The sequence below is a fragment of the Emydura macquarii genome, unplaced genomic scaffold (assembly GCF_026122565.2).
Source record: "Emydura macquarii macquarii isolate MOO-44397 ecotype Brisbane River unplaced genomic scaffold, CSIRO-AGI_Emac_v2 contig_1254, whole genome shotgun sequence".
Taxonomy (NCBI): domain Eukaryota; kingdom Metazoa; phylum Chordata; order Testudines; family Chelidae; genus Emydura; species Emydura macquarii.
In genome coordinates this window covers 2392409-2410247 of record NW_027131391.1, presented here as the reverse complement: position 1 = coordinate 2410247, position 17839 = coordinate 2392409, and the positions used below count along the sequence as shown (strand labels likewise).

The 17839-nt window shown below is 45.6% G+C and overlaps 1 protein-coding gene and 1 long non-coding RNA gene across 5 annotated transcripts; one reads left to right on the top strand and one right to left on the bottom strand.

The window, feature by feature from the left end:
- The first annotated feature begins 408 nt into the window (after positions 1–408).
- Positions 409–13685, top strand: ACADS (acyl-CoA dehydrogenase short chain). 4 transcript variants are annotated; one of them, XM_067550080.1, is made up of 10 exons: positions 416–680; positions 1403–1566; positions 3723–3872; positions 4101–4212; positions 4596–4747; positions 5212–5382; positions 7029–7166; positions 7529–7624; positions 10204–10260; positions 11362–13685. In XM_067550080.1, exons 1-10 carry the CDS (start codon positions 635–637, stop codon positions 11512–11514), a joined length of 1239 nt encoding a protein of 412 aa, XP_067406181.1. In that variant the 5' UTR covers positions 416–634; the 3' UTR covers positions 11515–13685. The 4 variants fall into 4 exon arrangements, with proteins under 4 accessions (XP_067406182.1, XP_067406183.1, XP_067406185.1 ...); XM_067550081.1 differs by lacking the exons at positions 10204–10260; positions 11362–13685 and adding an exon at positions 9668–9833 and having other exon boundaries at positions 409–680; XM_067550082.1 differs by lacking the exons at positions 10204–10260; positions 11362–13685 and adding an exon at positions 9922–10072 and having other exon boundaries at positions 412–680.
- On the bottom strand, positions 10026–16509 carry LOC137154430 (uncharacterized). Its single transcript, XR_010920211.1, has 3 exons — positions 15820–16509; positions 13643–13756; positions 10026–10162 (listed from the first exon to the last, which is right to left on the bottom strand). It is a non-coding gene; the product is annotated as an uncharacterized lncRNA (long non-coding RNA).
- Positions 16510–17839: the final 1330 nt, after the last annotated feature.

Here is a 17839-nt window from a genome sequence, read left to right as displayed (position 1 = left end):
CAGTGAAAGCCGCCGCGCCTCTGCCTCAAAGCAAAGCAACGGGTTTAGCGGCTTCCACCAGCGCCTGCAGAAGCCGCCATGGCAGGTTTAGCGCAGGCTAGGCGCTGTTTGTAGCCTGGGGCTAAGTGCGCTTGGCCAGGGAGGAGCGGTTGACGGGTCAGAGCGGAGCCAACAAGGGGTCGAGCGTCCCTGTGCTGGCCGGGCCCTGCCGTGGGAGCGGGCAGTGCAAGCGCCGCCGGCTGGAGGCGAAGGATGACCGTTGCACAGCGCTCCGTGGGCGGCTTTTGTCGCGCGCGCGGCGCTCTCACTGTCTCTGCCGATCGAGCACGAGGGCAGCCGTTGCCGGCGGCCCCGCCTCCCCTGCCGATGGCTCTTTGGCCCGCACCTGGCTGGTCGCGCGGGCTAGTGCGCGCGCGCGCACGCAGGGCAGGCCAGCAGCTCGGGTCCAAACGGACGGGCGCAGCTGAGGCGGGCTTCTGGGCCCGCGCGCGCGCACAGCACAGCCGGCGAAGGCCCCGCCTGAGGGAAGGCGGCTCGTGCATATTAATGAGGCGGAGGCAAGCCTAGCCTCTCTGGCGGGGCTCAGGGCGGAGGCGTTGTGCGGGCCGGAAGCCTGGCTACCTACCGGGCCGGCATGGCGGCTGCACTCGTAGTGCGGGGCGGCGGCGCTGCCGCCAGAGGTGAGGCAGGCCTAGGCGCTGGGGGGCCGCACGGGAGCGGGCCTGGGCATTTCCCGTCGCTCCTCACTCCTGCCAGCGGGACCGGAGCCAGCAGCTGCTTCCACTGCAGCGCCCGGCCCTTCCCTGCTGCTTCTCGAGCTCGCCAATGGGCGCACCCCGGGGTGCCGTGCAGCTGGGCCCGGAATAGGCCGAGGGGCAGGTGACGTGCCTCGCCCCCTCCCGGCTGCAGGGGCTGCCGCGCTGCTAGTTTGCTCCTCACCAGCCTCGCCCGGGCATCAGCTCCTGCCCCCCTCCGAGCGGCAGAGCGCGGCCTCGGCCTAGCAGCCGTAGGTGTGGGCTCAGCCTGGTCGCTAACGGGTGGCGAGCCCTTGGGAAGGGGCCTGCTGCACTGGGTGGGCCGGCCCCAGCCCCGCTGTGCTCCCCCCCTGTGCTTCAGTGGAAGGCACTGGTTAGGGCCCTCACCGTACTATGTGAGCACCTCACCACCTTCCACCTGCTTTGTCTCTCAGTCCCAGGGACAGAGGAGCCTAATTTTCCTTTTCACATATGGGAATTGTAGCACAAAGACTGATGTGCCTAAAGTTAATGGCAGCAACTGGAACCTGGTTCTCCACAGTCCCAGGCCCGTTTAGTAATTGCTGGACCGTTCTTCCTTTCTGCTTGGCCTTCCTGGTTGCAGGGGCACAGTAGCAAGGCATCAGCTCCCCCCCTTTTATTTCTAGCCCTGACCTTTGGGGTTTTGCGGCAGCTGCACACAGTGTACCAGACCGTGGAGTTACCAGAGACCCACCAGATGCTGTGCCAGACATGCCGGGACTTTGCTGAGAAGGAACTGGTTCCTATTGCTGCTCAGCTTGATAAGGAGCACCGCTTCCCTGCTGAACAGGTGAGTGCAGTTCATTTGTGGCCCAGCCTCATCAGTACAGAGCCTCAGATCTCTGATACACATGGCCCAGCTATGAGCTTGGTGCAGATCTGGATCATGCATGTCAGATACTGCCTGGTGCATCATATTAAGTGCACTGTTCTCCAGCTCCATTGTGTGAGGGAGTCTCTGGAGGTTACCATGCACAAATCAGCATGATAAACCAAGCTTCTGAGAGACTCACAAGGGATTCTTTGAGGAATCAGGAGCACTTGAACTCTCAGACATTATATTGTACCTACTTCCTGTAGGACATGCTGTTGTTTAGCTTAAAACTGTAAAATATGCCAGCAGTTGTGCATGCTAATTGCCCTTCTGTTTCTCCCCATCTGGCTTTGGCACCATTGACTTTCCTCTTCTCTCCCAGCAACTTTCCTCAGAGCTGCTGTAGTTAATGCTGTATGTGATGCAATTTACTTGGCAAATCAATAAAACACTTTAGTAAACAAGACAGGTCAGACATTGCGGCAAAATATTTTATAACAATAAAACGGCCATATATTGCATTTAGTTCAGTTGATGAAATGAATGAGAACTACCAAGAGAATCATCTTGCCAAAGAGAAGCTGCATATCTGTATTTCTCATTCATTAGGAATAAAAAGGTATTGTTTGAAGTGCCAACCTACCCGAATCTTCATGTTTCATTTTTGTGAAAAGAGCTCAGTCATCCCTTATTGTAGTACCAATGCAGTTGGGTGGCTTAAAACTCTAACTAGATTAACAATCAAATATGCTGTCCTAGAAAGCACAATGTTATTGCTTTAGCCCACAGGCTTCAAACTAAGTGTGCACAAAAAGGAAGGCACTTTTTCCTCCCCCAGTCTGAGTCACTGGCTAGTCTAAAATGTCCTACTCTAAGAAAATAAATAAAAACAAGTATCCTCCTCTGGTTTACTGGCCACACCTGAGGTTCTTACAACTGAAAAGACTTTTAGACTCTAATGTATTTTCCCCCTCATTGATGCTATTAACATTTTGCATTTCATTCTATGGCAATGTACGTAAAATTAAAATTAGTGTCATTTGTTCATGATCAGTTTATAGTCTCCCATTCTGGATTTCATGTAATGGCTCAGGGCCATAATATCTGGGATGCAAATACAGCAAGGGGAGCTTTTTATTCAAAAATTCCAAAACAATTCCTATTGGAATAAAAAGAAGGTTCTGGCTAGATTTCAAATAGATTAATTTTTACAACAGCTAAATGTTGGGCCAGATTACCTAGCAGTGTCATAAAATGCAAGCTCAGTCCTGTTGTGAAACAATGACAATTGCTCAGTAATGTACAAGACACACACACAATCATTGCCCAAAGAGTTCAAGATGGAAAAGGCAGAACATGTTGGGTAATTTAGAGCAGGGAATATCTTGAATTGTCGGTAATAATTAACTTCTTGTAAATACTTGACTTCAGTGAGACAGCTAAAATTGCTTTCCTGTGAACTGCCCTTCATGGTTTTGTTATGCCCTTTTCTTAAGCATGTTTAGGATGCAGTGTAAATGGAGTGAAAGATTTAAAGGTAGAAGGACTGGATCTGCTGGATTTCTCCTCAATCACCTCTGGACAGTGTAATGAACAGAGCTTTGGTAGGGAGTGTGGGAATAAATTAACAATTTATGGTTCAACATGATTCTAGGTTTCAAACAGGGCTAGTCATTGCCTCATGTGGAAATAAGCTTAGTCAGCCTGAAATAACTTGCCCTTAACCAGAAAGGATCAGTTCTGAGAATCCTTTGAAGTCACTGTAAGCTGTGGCTGCTCAGCAACTGTCAAGATCAGACCCCAACTGAATCAAAAGCTAGGTGCGTTCTTTGTGTAGGTTTACTATAGTCCATCTGTGTAACCAGGAGCTGACCCAGTAAAGAATGTGCTGCTATTACCAGACATGCCAGGACTGGCTAGTATGTGCATAGATGGTGGGGTGGTTTGGTGCCTCAGGCCTCCAGGGTGCAGAAGTAGTTGTTTCTGTTGCTTGTGGTCATGAGAATGAACAGGAAAACATCTGGAGTGTGCATGTGCTCAAGTGTACTCATGGAGGAGGAGCCGTGCATACTTGTGGATTTTCCAGGGCATCACTGATGCAGAGACTCTCTTGTCCATTTCTCCTTGTCCAGGTGAAGAAAATGGGTGCCCTTGGGTTGCTGGCCATGGATGTGCCGGAAGAGTATAAAGGGGCAGGGCTGGATTACCTGGCCTATTCCATCGCTGTCGAAGAGATCAGCAGGGGCTGTGCATCCACAGGTGTCATCATGAGTGTCAATAATGTAAGATCCTCCACTGTCTGGGAAACTGGGACTGTGGAACCAGTCCTAGCAACCAGGAGTTACTCTGCCAGTTTAATGTGAAACTCAGTGGTGATGGGGAGTGGCATCTCTTTGCGGAGCCTGGAGGGTGGGTCCTGGTCTACTAGTCATGATGGTGCTGGACTTTCGGGAGTGACTGGATCACTTTCTCTTGCAGGGTAAATTAACGTGACTTCTGTTGTCTTGAAGTCTTTGTATTTAGGTCCAATACTGAAATTTGGCTCTGAAGAACAGAAGCATCAGTGGATCACTCCCTTCACCTGTGGAGATAAAATAGGATGCTTTGCTCTCAGTGAACCAGGTAACCAGGATGATGATGTTCCTAGACTGATAGCAAAGAACAATTTTCCCGTGTAAACTGCCATCCTCTTTGTAATGTCAGTGACGGAGCAAAGCTGTAATGAGGATGGGAGCTTGGAGTGAGAGAAACCTCTGAGAGGATGGTATTTCCCCTTCTAGTTTTATTGTGGCTCAGTGAGGGTAGGTGAGATGGAGTGGCCACCAGTAAATCATATGCCACTGTCACTAGATGCGCCATGATTGGCTAACATGGGTATGTGTGGGGATCCACTCTAGAGCCCCAGGCCCAACTGTCTGTGATGCAGAAATAATTGGTTCTGTTGCCTTTGGTCATGTGAGCGAACAGGAATGCTTTGGTTTTGTTTTGCATGGTGCCTTGCTCAGGAAATGGCAGTGATGCAGGAGCTGCTTCCACAGTGGCCCGGCTTGATGGCAATGAATGGGTCCTGAATGGCACCAAAGCCTGGATCACCAATGCCTGGGATGCCTCTGCTGTTGTGGTGTTTGCCACTACAGACAAATCCCAGAAACATAAGGTGAGCTCAGTGGGTTACTTCCAGAGCTACATGGAGGAGATGTAGCATGTGGAGCACACATCATGGGGTTGTGAAGTGTGGAGCACTTGATAATAGGCTTCATAAGCTTACATTGGACTGTGGAATCAGAACAAAGAGCTGGGAGAAGCCTGTGTCTCCTCAGAAAGAGGAGGGCTGTGTGGGATGGCCGCAGCGCTGCCAGAGGGAGTGTAGATGGATGGCCTTTTCCATGGGGCTCTGAGCTCATCAGAGAAGCTGGAGCAAAGCTTCCTGCAGAGAGGGTATTTCATTCCCCTTTAATTTCTATTGCTGATCAGTCACTTTTCTTCTTTCCCACTCCCTTCCCCTGGCCAGTTGGATGGGTGGGTGAGTTGGAATTAGCCTCATGTGCTTCCTAGGAGAGCTCTGCTCAGCTGCATGATGAGAGGTTGGAGACAATTTTAAGATCCTGGTTCTGGTTGCAGGGCATTAGTGCATTCCTGGTCCCTATGCCAACACCTGGACTCTCGCTGGGGAAGAAAGAAGACAAACTAGGAATCCGAGCCTCTTCGACCGCCAATCTGATATTTGAGGACTGCCGGATCCCGAAGGCCAATCTGCTGGGGCAACAAGGGATGGGCTTCAGAATTGCTATGGTAAGAGCCAGCTGGACTTGTGGGAAGACAGGGTTTAGTGCAGGACTACATCCATGTAAACTGCTGTCCAGCCAATGTTGTGTGTAGTGACCCCTTCTTGTGAGCTGAGGAGCACCAATTGGTAAGTCTTACCTTTTGAAGCCTATCTGGGAATCCTGAGGTGTAGGAATTGAGGGTCTCTCCCTCCTTTCCCATCATCTCACCCTTCATCTGATGATCTGCCTGTGGGGGAAAACACAAGGCCCTTTGGATGCTTCTCTAACTCCCTCTATGGAGGAGAGGCAGAAATTCATACCTCTGTGATGCAGAGATCACCTTCTAGGGTTTATCCAGAAATAGATTAAATGTGATTTGGGGAGCATCTGTGATTTCTGAGGAACTGATGTCTTGGCACAGTAGCCAAGATAACACATGGGGAACAGCAGATTACATGCAGTGTAGCTGGATTTCTGAACTCTTGGGAGAGCTGATTGCATTCCCAGCAGGGATGGAATAACAACTAAAGGTTGACTCCTACATATCTATGAGCTAGACTCATTTGCAGGCTGTCATAAAAATCAAAAATTGGGAGGGGCTGGGGGAACACCTGCCATCAGTACTTTGACCTAGGCAGGTCTCTGCCTCCATCATCCTTCCATCCCTAGACTTGTCTCAGCACAAAGGAGTTTTAGGACACAGATATTCTAGAATAATTAAATTTCAAATACACCAGAGATCTAGGTAGAGGTTCCTGCTGGGAAGTCAGAAATGAGACCTCTTTAAGGGGGCTGGGGTAAGGAATGTTCAGTGCAACATCTTTTGTAAATGTTGCAAACCATGGCTTTTTTGAGTGAAATTCTGCCTGGTTGAACAAGGAAGAAGCAACACAAACATGAAGTGCAGTGCTGGAATTGTGCCACGAAAAATTCAGTTCATTGGAGATTTTAAAGGTGCCGGGGTGTGTGTGTGACAGTCATAGCACAAGGCTGAGCCTCGCTGAATAACTCACCTCAGTACATGCAAGGGAAGGAAAGCTTGTGTCCCTTCAGAGTAAGGGAGTGCTCCGTCTCTTGATAAAGTCTTGGGCCAAGATGCTTAGAAGTGAGTAGTGTTGTTTTGTGCGTTTTTTTTTTTTTATTATTAAATGTTTGACACCTTATAGGAGCCTGATGCTCAGAAGTGGAAAACTTTGCACTTTCTGAAAATTGGGTCTCTCTAAGACGTGAAATTGTACATCCAAAATCACTTGTCCTTTTTGGAAATTTTGGCCCCCGTGTTCACTCCAGCAAGAGACAAAAACTTAGCGCTTCTAATAAAAGTAGGGGGAACAAGGAAACAAGTACATCTATTTTTGTATCTTTCTATTCTCATTTTTGTCTAATTTCTTTTTCTTTCTTTCTTTGAGAAGCAGCAATTCCTCGGCTATGTTATTTTCTGTCACTCTTTCTCCCCTTTTGTTCCCCCCCGTCTGCCCTCAGTGACTATTTGGGATGTCCTAAATATACTGAGGGTTTTTATTTTCATGCATTGTGGGATTGTCTAGGTGGTGCCAACATGACTACAGCTGGCCATCTTATCTTAGCATGGAGGGGTATGCTGATTATATTCATCCTTCAGCCCATGGTGGGACTAGCATTACAGATGTGTAACTTTTGTGCATGTCTCAGCAAACCTTGGACTCGGGCCGGATTGGGATTGCCTCGCAGGCTCTTGGAATTGCTCAGGGAGCTCTGGACTGTGCTGTGGATTACGCTGAGAAGAGGATGGCCTTTGATTCACCCATCTCTAAACTGCAGGCAATTCAGGTATGGATCAGGCTGAATATACGGTTCTGCATCTGGTGACATTAGGAACTTCAGTTCTGAGTGTTTCGATAAGAAGGATATGGCTGCGTTAGCACAGGCAACTGCACAGTAGCTGGCCTGGGGAAGGTAATGCACCTTGAACTCTGGACATGCCACAGGTGCAGGCAAGTTAGATTTACACCTGCCTCCATGAACAGGCACAGTCTGGCTCAGGCCCTTTGTGTATTAGGGGACTCCCCCTCTTATTGTGGTGAAATTGTCTTGGGTTTCTGAGAGGTTTGTCATCATATTCTTACAGAGGTAGAACATACTGCTGTGTGAAGCAAATGAGGTTTGGCCCTCACATGTTGTGTCTGTTGCAGTTCAAGCTGGCAGACATGGCACTGGCCCTGGAGAGTGCTCGCCTGCTGACCTGGAGAGCAGCCATGTTGAAAGACAATGGGAAACCCTACACAAAGGTACTTCCTGCTTTCTGTAATCTGTTGCTGATCTAGCAATGATTGGCATTTACACAGAATCCTAAACATGGGAAACCCTATTGGTTTAGCTGGTCTAGCCCCTCATCGTCTCCTACAGCAATGGTTCCCAACCTGGGGGGAGGGACACCAAAGATTACGGGGGGGGGTCCATCAGGCTTCAGTAAAATTGGTCATTTAGTCCCCCAAGCTCTGCACCAGGTGCAGCAGCCTCCATTATTTTATCCATGAGGGATGGGAAGAGGTCGGGCTATGCCGGTATGCAGTGGTGGCTGCACCAGGGAAGGCACAGTTTTTTGCTCAGGTAAAAGTAATTTATTATTATTGTAATTTAGTGTTGTGTTTATGGTTGGTGAGGAGGTGGGTCTGTTTTACCTAGTGTTAATTAGGGGGCTTTCACTCAAAAAGATTGGGAATCACAGTCAGTGTATTTCTTAATCTTACAAAATGACTAACAGAGGGCATGAAACATAAGCAAGGGGGATGCTATCCAAAGTCTCTTATGTCCACAGCAAGTGGGGGAAGGCTAGGTCATGGGATGCCCTGCAGTCTCTCAGCAATCTGAATGAGCAGCTTCCCACTTTAAAGAGAATTTAACACCAGTGAAAGATGCTAGCCTTGGCAACTGGGATCCTTTGTCCACAAAGCAAATTGAACATGGCCAGTAGAGGTACCATCCCCTCCCCAGTAATGAATGTACTGACCTACATCTAGTTATCTTCCGCAGAACTCCCCAAAACCAGATGTTTACATTAATTTAAGCTGTTTGACAATGTATTATTTGCAAACTGTGCACATTTACTTTTATAAGGGAGTTTATAAACAGGTAATTCACTAGTTGACTTAGAAAGGTTAACTAGAGCAACAACTTGATCTGTTATATCCTGAATCACCTACACCCTAAGGCCATGGCAGGCTCCAGCTCATTCTTCAGTTTTACAAAGGTGGGGACCCTGGGTGCACGTCTGTCCTGTGTGTAACCCCAGGGCTGCAGGCATTCAGTATCTCTATGTTGTACATGGGAGATGTTGTTGTAGCAAGTGTAGACATACCTGAACTAGCTTTGATATAGTTAGTTCAAAGCTATCTTGCATAACAGCAGTGGCTGGTCCAGGGTCCCAAGTGTGCAGGGTTAGCCCATGCAGTCACTTGTGCTATTGTTACTTGAGCTAGCTGGGGATATGTCTATATATGTTGCCCTTGATGGGTGCTAGACAATCAGGAAAGAACCCCAATTGTCTAGCACTTGTAAATTAAGGTGCATTGACCACAAAGCAGTACTTGTGCTGGAGCCACAGGGTTTAAGTGTACATAGGATCGTGACTGCCCTACTGAGCTGAGTTGTGGAGGCCGAAGAGAGCATGCTAACTCACTGCTTGCTGGTTAACCATGGATGTGAGGTCTCCCAAACACTTCTTTGTATGAGTGGCTAAGATGGAGCATCCATGGCAAAGAAGAGACAGGGCATGAACCTCTAGCAACAGGGCACGTTTAAGGACTCTGATCACCCATTGTGGGTACACCCTAGCAGCTATTGCTGGATTTCTGCAACAACAATTAGTTGACATCAGTCTAAACAAATGTTAGTGGCAGTCCCTCAACATCTGTTACTGCTATAATGCGCAAATTCCAGCCAACAAACTGAAAATGCTCTTTAATTATGCACTTCAAACTAACTAAATTTCAGGTTAAAGTAGTTTCAGGTTCTAGTCCTGCTCTCCTCTGCCAATTTTTGTGATGGTTTAAAATCAAATTTTCCTATTTAAAAAAACTACATAAAGAGGAAACTGACTTGAGCCAAAGAGCTGTCAAATGCATCAAGTACACAAATGGAGGAAATGTTTTTTTCCCCGTCTGTGCAGGCTTTCAGTGACAATAGTACAATAGAGGGAAAAGCTTTTCACAACTGTATTTAAAAACAGGCAGTATAATGTAGAGCTCAGTGTCAACAACAGTGAGGCCAAGAGCTTAGCAGTACTCAAATTATTCATTTTATTAAATGGCTTATAAACCCTTTTGCTTCAGATGACAAGCCAGCCACTCTCTGGGATGAGGAAGAAACGTCTCTTGGACATATGTAATTATTACATGTCTAATGGGGCTTTTATAGCTTCCTTTCTACCAGCTGGTACTGGCCACCATCAGCTGTAGGTGGACCATCGGTCTGATCAGGTGTGGCTGTCTGTGGTCCATATAGCAACCTGGGCTGGGACAACTTAAGTGTGTCCCATTTCCTGTGTGTACTGGAGCCATGGGTTTCGTTTTTTCCTTCTCTGCAGTGTGATTCTCAAATGCTGTGTTCTCTCTTGCGCTGACAGCAGGCTTGGCTCCAGCTCCTCTCCAATGCTGAATCTTCTATTCAAATAACTGGAGATTGCTTATCAATGAATGCTCAAATTCTGCCATGTGACTGTTATGAGGTACATTTAAACACAGGTGGTGTGAATTCTGACTCCTGTGTGTGTACACACCGTTTTGCTTCATGTGGCGCATGAATACTAGGACCTTGCTGTATAAATGCTGCAAAAAAAAAAAAAAAAATTTTTTTTTTTTTTTTATAGGAAGCTGCCATGGCTAAACTAGCTGCATCAGAGGCTGCAACTGCCATTTCCCATCAGGTAACCATCTATCTAAGAATCTTGCTCTTGTTCACCCCCCTGCAGAATAGTGTCCTCCTTGTCTTTCCAACTCACAGAATTGCCTGAGGGAGACTGGGTCACTGTAACACACAAGGGGAGGTGTAGAGTTTTGTCTAGCCATCCCTGTGGATTCCAAGAAGTAGGCTTAGCCAAATGTGACTTCTGTTGTTATAACAGATGAAAACAATTGTTTTTGAAGTATTTTTTCTTTATTTAAATTCCAGAGTTTTGGGAAGCATTAGACAATGATTTAATAAGATTAAAAAAGTTGAAGCTTTATAACAGTGTCAACATGTCAAAATATATTAAGTAAATATTCTCAACTTACTAAATTCTCACATTTTTAATCAGTGTATGGTGAAATCCACATTTACCCATTAATCCCCTTCCAAGCCTAAAATTAAGTATATATAAAGGAATGAGTTCAACTTTCTTGCTGAGGAAATGTGGAAGTTAGAGAGAGAAATGAGATGACATTACTGGTTTTGTACAGACACCACATACTGCCTTAAAGAATTCCTCCTGGGCCTTAGTGCTTACATCTGTTCAAAAGCTGTGGATTATTCTGTCCCCTATGTAAAGGCCTCCCAGGAGCCAGGCCTAGAATTGTGTGGCAGCAGGGCAGGCTTGAAGCCCAGGAGAATGGTGAAATATGCTACTGCTTACCTAAATAACACTTCAGTTTCTTTGCCTGTCCCTGTAGCTGATAACAGCATCACTCACTGGAATATGGCACCACATGAAGGAAGAGAGGGCAAGTAACTCAAGGCTATCTCCTTGGTTCAACACAGTTTGCCTCAATCATGCATCATCCTCACAGATCCAACAAATTCACTGCTCACTGCAGAGTATGCTGGATGGCTAATCAAGTTTTTCTAGAGAAAAGGGGTCCACCAGGTGCCAGCATGACTGAATCTGAGAGGCCATATGCCTTTTCTCCCTGTGTTTGCTACTAGATTAAGGTCACTCACATAAGGATTGCAGGATGATGGTATGGTCCCTTTAAGATGTTGGAGCCTATTAGTATGGTGGGAATAGTGCATCTATTTTCTGGCTTAAGACTCACTGCTTTTGTTTCAGGCCATCCAGATCCTGGGAGGGATGGGCTATGTGACAGAGATGCCTGCAGAACGCCACTACCGGGATGCTCGAATCACAGAAATCTATGAGGGGACCAGTGAGATCCAGAGACTAGTAATAGCAGGGCAACTGCTGAAGTCATATGGCAGCTGAGGAAAAGCAAGATTAACCTAGGTGCCTTATAACCACTGCAGAAGTGCTCCTAGCCTTTATCCTGGATGAAAATGAGGTTGATAGAAGGTAGAAGTTCCCACATATCCATAATTGCCACTTCTTCAGGGAAGGGATTGGTCAATCCCTATTAATCTAATTGCCAAATCCTATTAACTCACTTGCTTTTGTAAGGTTTAGGATTAGAGCCAAACAGTCAAAGGGAGAAAACAGGAACATGGCAGCAGTATCTGACTGTGGCCCAGTTTGTTTTAAGCAAGCATAGTTTCAACTCTGTTCTCTTACAGACACAATCCACCAAGTCAGTCTTTATCCCTACTGGCTGTTGTCTAAGATTAGCTCTGCTCACGTGGTGCTTGGTAATTAATGAAATTATGGGGTCAACAGGAGGAAGTCTGAATGGGTAGATAATAGCTGTATTTTTCTTGTTGATGCCTACTGCCAAAGCCCTTATGAGGGGGTAAGGGTATAATTCACAGACAGGATACTTGAATATTGGCTGTTTTCTAAAATTCATGTTGCTGTCTAATGCTGAGTGGATGATCTCTATTTGCACTATCCCAGAATGATTGTTACACTACCTCTTCAGGTTTGATCGGTAATGAATTCCAAGTGTTTGACCTTGGTGGCTGTGAGTTCTCCTATGGATTTTCCCTTTATTACTGCAGCAAAAGCCAGGTAGTTTGTGGCTTAGTCTCACATGATGAGTTGTTAAATCATTGGTAGCCTCAGCCTGGCTTTTTTTTTTTTTTTTTTTTTAAACAGCACACCTTCAAGTACATACTCAAGTGTTGCCTGTATGTTTTGTCACCACTAAGAGATGGAACAGTAAATTTGCCAACAGTTTTTTAACTTCTCAACCTCAATGAGTTATTGCTTGAGCTAACCTCTTCCCAAAAGTAAATCCATTTCACTCAGTTTAAAATACTGTTGAAAGCAGTAGCTCTATTTCAGGGAGCTTCTTCTCTTTACCTTAAAGATTTTTTTAAGCTGAACGAACTTGAACCACCTTTTACAAGGAATGCAACAGCAAGACTGAAGATGTTTGTCCCAATTACTAACCCCAAGGAATAATTCTTTGACCGAAGGGCTAAATTAGAGAGCAGAGAGTGGTACTTTTGCACTAATTACACACTGATCTGCCCACCGTCCATACACTTAAGGTCACTGTATGAAAACCTTGTTACGAGCTACAGCCTTGTTGGGAAGATGGCTTCAGAGCCGCTACTCTTAAACAGGCATGCTTGAAGACAACTCAAACTGTGGCTACTCTTTCCCTTTTGAAGGAAAGTTCACTTTCAAGAAAGAGTTACCCATTAATTCATATTGCTTTCAAGACAACATTACTGTACCTGTAAAGCAAAAGGGGGAAGTGCCTAGGTGGAACAGACAGCTACAACTTCCCCCACATTTTATTTGATCTGCACTAGAATGATCCTCCAGTTATGTTTTGAGTGATTAATCCATTTTGCTGTAGCACAGCATTTCACACAGAGAATTTGAGTATAAAAAATACTTTGGCCGGACTGTAGAACACAACTCAAACACATTTGCTGCCCCTTTTTGGAAGGGCAGTATTACCTGTCAGCTTTTTTTCAACATATCTCACTGTTAGCACAGATTCATGAACTGTGCATCTTGGATTGGCAACAAACAGTATAGGGCAGGTGCCTGCATGTTAAATTACATATTCTCATATTTAAAAAAAAAATCAAATCCAAGTCTACTGGAAGTCGTGTGGGCCAAGGACATCCCACGAGACTGAACCTTAGCTGGAGCTAGCTCAGTTCACATGAAAAGGATTGTTTAAACAGTTTGGTTTTTTGTTAAAACTCTAAAAATCCTTCAAAATATCATTAGAGGGGTAAAGTCATTAGTGTTACTTCAGTCTTTCCTGGTCAGAACATGTCACCCAGACTTTTCTTACTCTTGCATGTGTAGATTGTCACAGTGGCCCTAAGAAATTACACAAGGATGTTATATTCCTGGAGTCCACTAGAGGGCAACTGAACACTGGGGAAAAATCTTACAGCTTTTGAAAGCTACTGCAAAGGAGGAAGCATAGGGTAAGCAGCCTTGAGAGGCTAACCTGGCAGGAAATGGAACATACCTGATATTTCTGGTTCAAACCCCAAGAGAACTGTAAATTCTAATTAATCAAGTAATTCAAGTGAAGGCTGTGTATTCGCTCAGCACAAAGGAGCAGCATCTGGACATTCAAAGCCTGTTGAAGGGAAAGAAATAGTTTGCTTTAGTAACATGCAGAAATCAAATCACCCATTTGTATTAGGACGTAAGGGATTTATAGCTTTCCCAACTTCATCAGATTGTTATGTGCAATTGACTAATATTGGGAATGGCAGGGGATGAACTAGATGTTGTCATGGGTCTCAAAGCTGAGGAGCATAGAAATAGCAGCCAAAGACTTAAATCTGTAAGAAGGGACTTCTAACAGAGCTTGCTTGCTTTTCAACTGTCAAACAGGCCTTTGGAAATGGTCCAGCCAGAATTGTGGGTCCCAAACTGAAATCCCTGCAAGCTGCATGGAAACTTGTTAAAGATACCATAATAGAGGCTCAATTTAAATGTATACTCCAAATTAAAAAACATAGCAAGACGACCAAAGAAGTGCCACTGTGGCTAAAAAAGAAGCAGTTAAAGGCAAAAAGGCATCCTTTAAAAAGTGGAAGTTCAATCCTATTGAGGAAAATAGAAAGGAGCATAAACTCTGGCAAGTGAAGTGTAAAAATATAATTAGGAAGGCCAAAAAAGAATGTGAACAGTTAGTAACAGCAAAAAATTAAGTACATCAGAAGCAGGAAGCCTGCTAAGCAACCAGTAGGATCACTGGAGATGCTAAAGGAGCACTCAAGGAAGATACAGTTATCACAGAGAAACTAAATTAATTCTTTGCATCGGTCTTCAGAGCTGAGAGAGATTCCCAAATCTGAGCCATTCTTTTTAGGTGACAAATGTGAGGAACTGTCCCAATTGAGGTGTCAGAGGTGGTTTTGGAACAAATTCATAAATTAAACAGTAAAGTCACCAGGACCAGATGGTGTCCACCAAAGAGTTCTGAAAGAACTCAAATGTGAAATTGCAGAACAACTAATTGTGGTATGTAACCTATCAGTTAAATCAGCTTCTGTACCAGATGACTGGAGAATAGCTAATATGATGCCAATTTTTAAAAAAAGACTCCAGAGGTGATCCCGACAATTACAGGCTGGTAAGCCTAACTTCTGTTCTCATTTGCAATTCCTCACTATTTAGTGTCATCTGTGAATTTTAACAGGAAGCTATTTCCACCAACCCCTTTTAGATCATTCTTAATTATTTTAATAAAATTAGACCCTCCCAGTCCCCTTCCAGCTCGTTATGGTCACTTCAAAATACTCATTTTCTAAAAATTGATGTTGAAGGTCAAAGTTCCTCAGGCATTAGGGACACGTAGTCCACACATCCAAGTTACACCATTTAGCATGCCTGCCACTCAATTATAACAAGCAAAAATGGAACTCCACTTCTGTCAGAACTGAAGACAGCCAATCACAGCACAGCTCTCATTGAAGCGCTGCATTTTGTCCAGATCTAATTCCTACCCTTAAATCTTGCTGAAGATTCCAAAACTAATTACAGATTTTTGTTCTTCCGTATTTTTAGATGCAGAATAAAACAGCCTGAACTGGAAGAGTTACTAGCTGCATGCCCCTCATAATAGGTGAAAGCTAAAAGGGGAGGTCTGGGATCCATTGCTTATGGGTGTTGTTAATGCCACTTGAAGGCATGATGCCATGTGCCATTTGTCAGGTGGTGGTTAGATCCTTACTAAAGCAAACCTCTCACCATTGACACTGCTGATCTCTACCCTTCTCTTTGGGAAAGTTACTGAAAGTGTTGTTAGCACAGCTGGTTGGTAGCATCAGTAGTCCACAGATTCTCTCATTCCAGCAAAAGTGCAGAAATGGAATTATTTATATTCAGCTGATGGACAGATGCAGAGGGTTGTGGCTGATTGGGAAGAAAGTCTTGTGATGAGAGGCCAAAACACTCAGTCAGGTTCTCACTATGCAACTTGAGCATGTCACTTCATCATTCTGGGCCTCAGCTTTTCATCCATAAAACAGGAATACTATACCTCACAGGAATGTGGCAAGGCTTTCTTAGTGCATAAAGAGTTTTGAGATCCTCAGATGAGAAACACTATAGCAGTGGAACATATTTTAGCTTTCCCAGCACCATGCAGTACCATTGAGGAGATTTGGATGACTCAGCTGTAGACTGTACCGGGGTAAGTGACGTGCTTTTGCAGAAAGTTGCCTCTTTCCTTCTTTGACGACTGAAGTAATAGTAATTACTCTTCATGCCTGGTTCTCTCACTGGTTATGTACCATGGGTTTCCCTTCTGTTCTCCCCACATACGTATCTGCTGCAGGAAAGATCATCGGTACGGTCTGTAAGCAGAAATTAGTCAGCACCACATATCTTCATTGACCCAATACACCTGGGTCTAGTTACTTTATCAGGGTCAGAGGGAGATATATGAGAGGTTACTGAAGTTTGGCCCAGGCATGCTGTTATTTGGTAAGGGGAAGCTTGAGGAGGATGGCACTTTCTTTGGAAGCCACTTTACAGTATAAGGGTTGTTTTCAAGCTGCTGCTACTCCTGAATGTCTTTTTTCCACCGACAGCTTTCCTGGAAATTGCAGTGCATCCTCTCTAAGGTAGGCTTCGACATAGAGTCTTACCTCTGTCCTCTCCAGGGTAGATTAATGCCACAATTCTTTGAGACTTTTCTAAAATGTGAGCTGGAGCTGAACACAGCAGTTCACCTCAGAGGGTGAAGTTGCTCTAAACATATTACATTGGTGCTCTGCACTGACTAATCACTAACCTCTGCATGCAATTCAAAGGATGCTTACAATCTTTAAAGCCCTGAAGAGCTTGGCCCTAGAACCTAGTTTCCTGAGTGAGAAAAACATCTTCACCTACATCCTATCAGGACATTTAAAATCTTGTGTTGCTCTTTCAGGGGACTAAGGGGTTTGTCTTCACTGCAACTGGTAGCTTGAGTTAGTACAGTTGAGCTGGCTGAGCTTGATTGACAGCAGCCACACTTCTAAACAACACTGGAATTACACCAGCAGTACCCAAACTATGGGTTGCGATCACAAGGGGGTCTCTCCATCAGTAAATGGAGTTGTGACAATCCCAAATGTGTGGAGGCATCCACAAATTGTAAAATGGCATCCTCCATCCACACAGTGCGACCTTGCATGTTACATGTGTGACCTGTCACACTGTGCAGAGGACGCTGTTTTAAAGTGACTTCCTGCATGCTTTGTGGAGTCATAGGAAGCAGGATAGCTGAAAACAGGTTCATGCAGGAAAACATTTTGAGTTACGCACAGTGATTTGATAAGCAAAAAACAGGGTTACTTACCAGTAACTGTTGTTCTTTGAGATGTGTTGCTCATATCCATTCCAGTATAGGTGTGTGCATGCCCCGTGCACAGATTCCCGGAACTTTTTTCCCTTAGCTAGCTCCGTATGGTCGGCTCAGGCGCCCCCTGGAGTACCACGCTCATGCCGCGGTACATAGGGCGCTGCCAACCCAGTCCCTTCTTTCTGCAGACTCCGACAGTGGGAACGGAGGGTGGGTGTGGAATGGATATGAGCAACACATCTCGAAGAACAACAGTTATTGGTAAGTAACCCTGTTTTCTCTCTTTGAGCGATTGCTCATATCCATTCCAGTATAGGTGATTAAATAGCCATACCTTGGAGGTAGGTAGGAGTCAACGGTGAGCTGTTCTCATCAGCATGGCCCTGCCGAAGCCCGCGTCCTCTCTCGCCTGCTGCATTATAGTGTAGTGGGACGTGAAGGTGTGGACCGACGACCAGGTCGCTGCTCTGCAGATGTCCTGCAGGGGCACTCTTCCTAGGAAGGCCACCGATGAGGCCTGGGCTCTGGTTGAGTGCGCTGTCACAGGTCCCGGAAGCTGCGTTGATTTCCGGAACGGCGTGGTCCGCTTGATGTAGAAGGCCAAGGCTCGTCTGACATCCAGTGAGTGCCATCGCCGCTCCTCCTCCAAACTGTGGTTTGGGAAAGAACATGGGGAGGAAGATATCCTGGTTATAGTGGAACTGAGACACCACCATAGGCAGGAAGGCTGGGTGGGGTCTCAGTCAGACCTTATCTTTATAAAAGACCGTGTAGGGGGGCTCCAAGGTTAAAGCTCTAAGCTCAGAGACCCTCCTAGCCGATGTAATGGCCACCAGGAAGGCTACCTTCCACGATAGGACG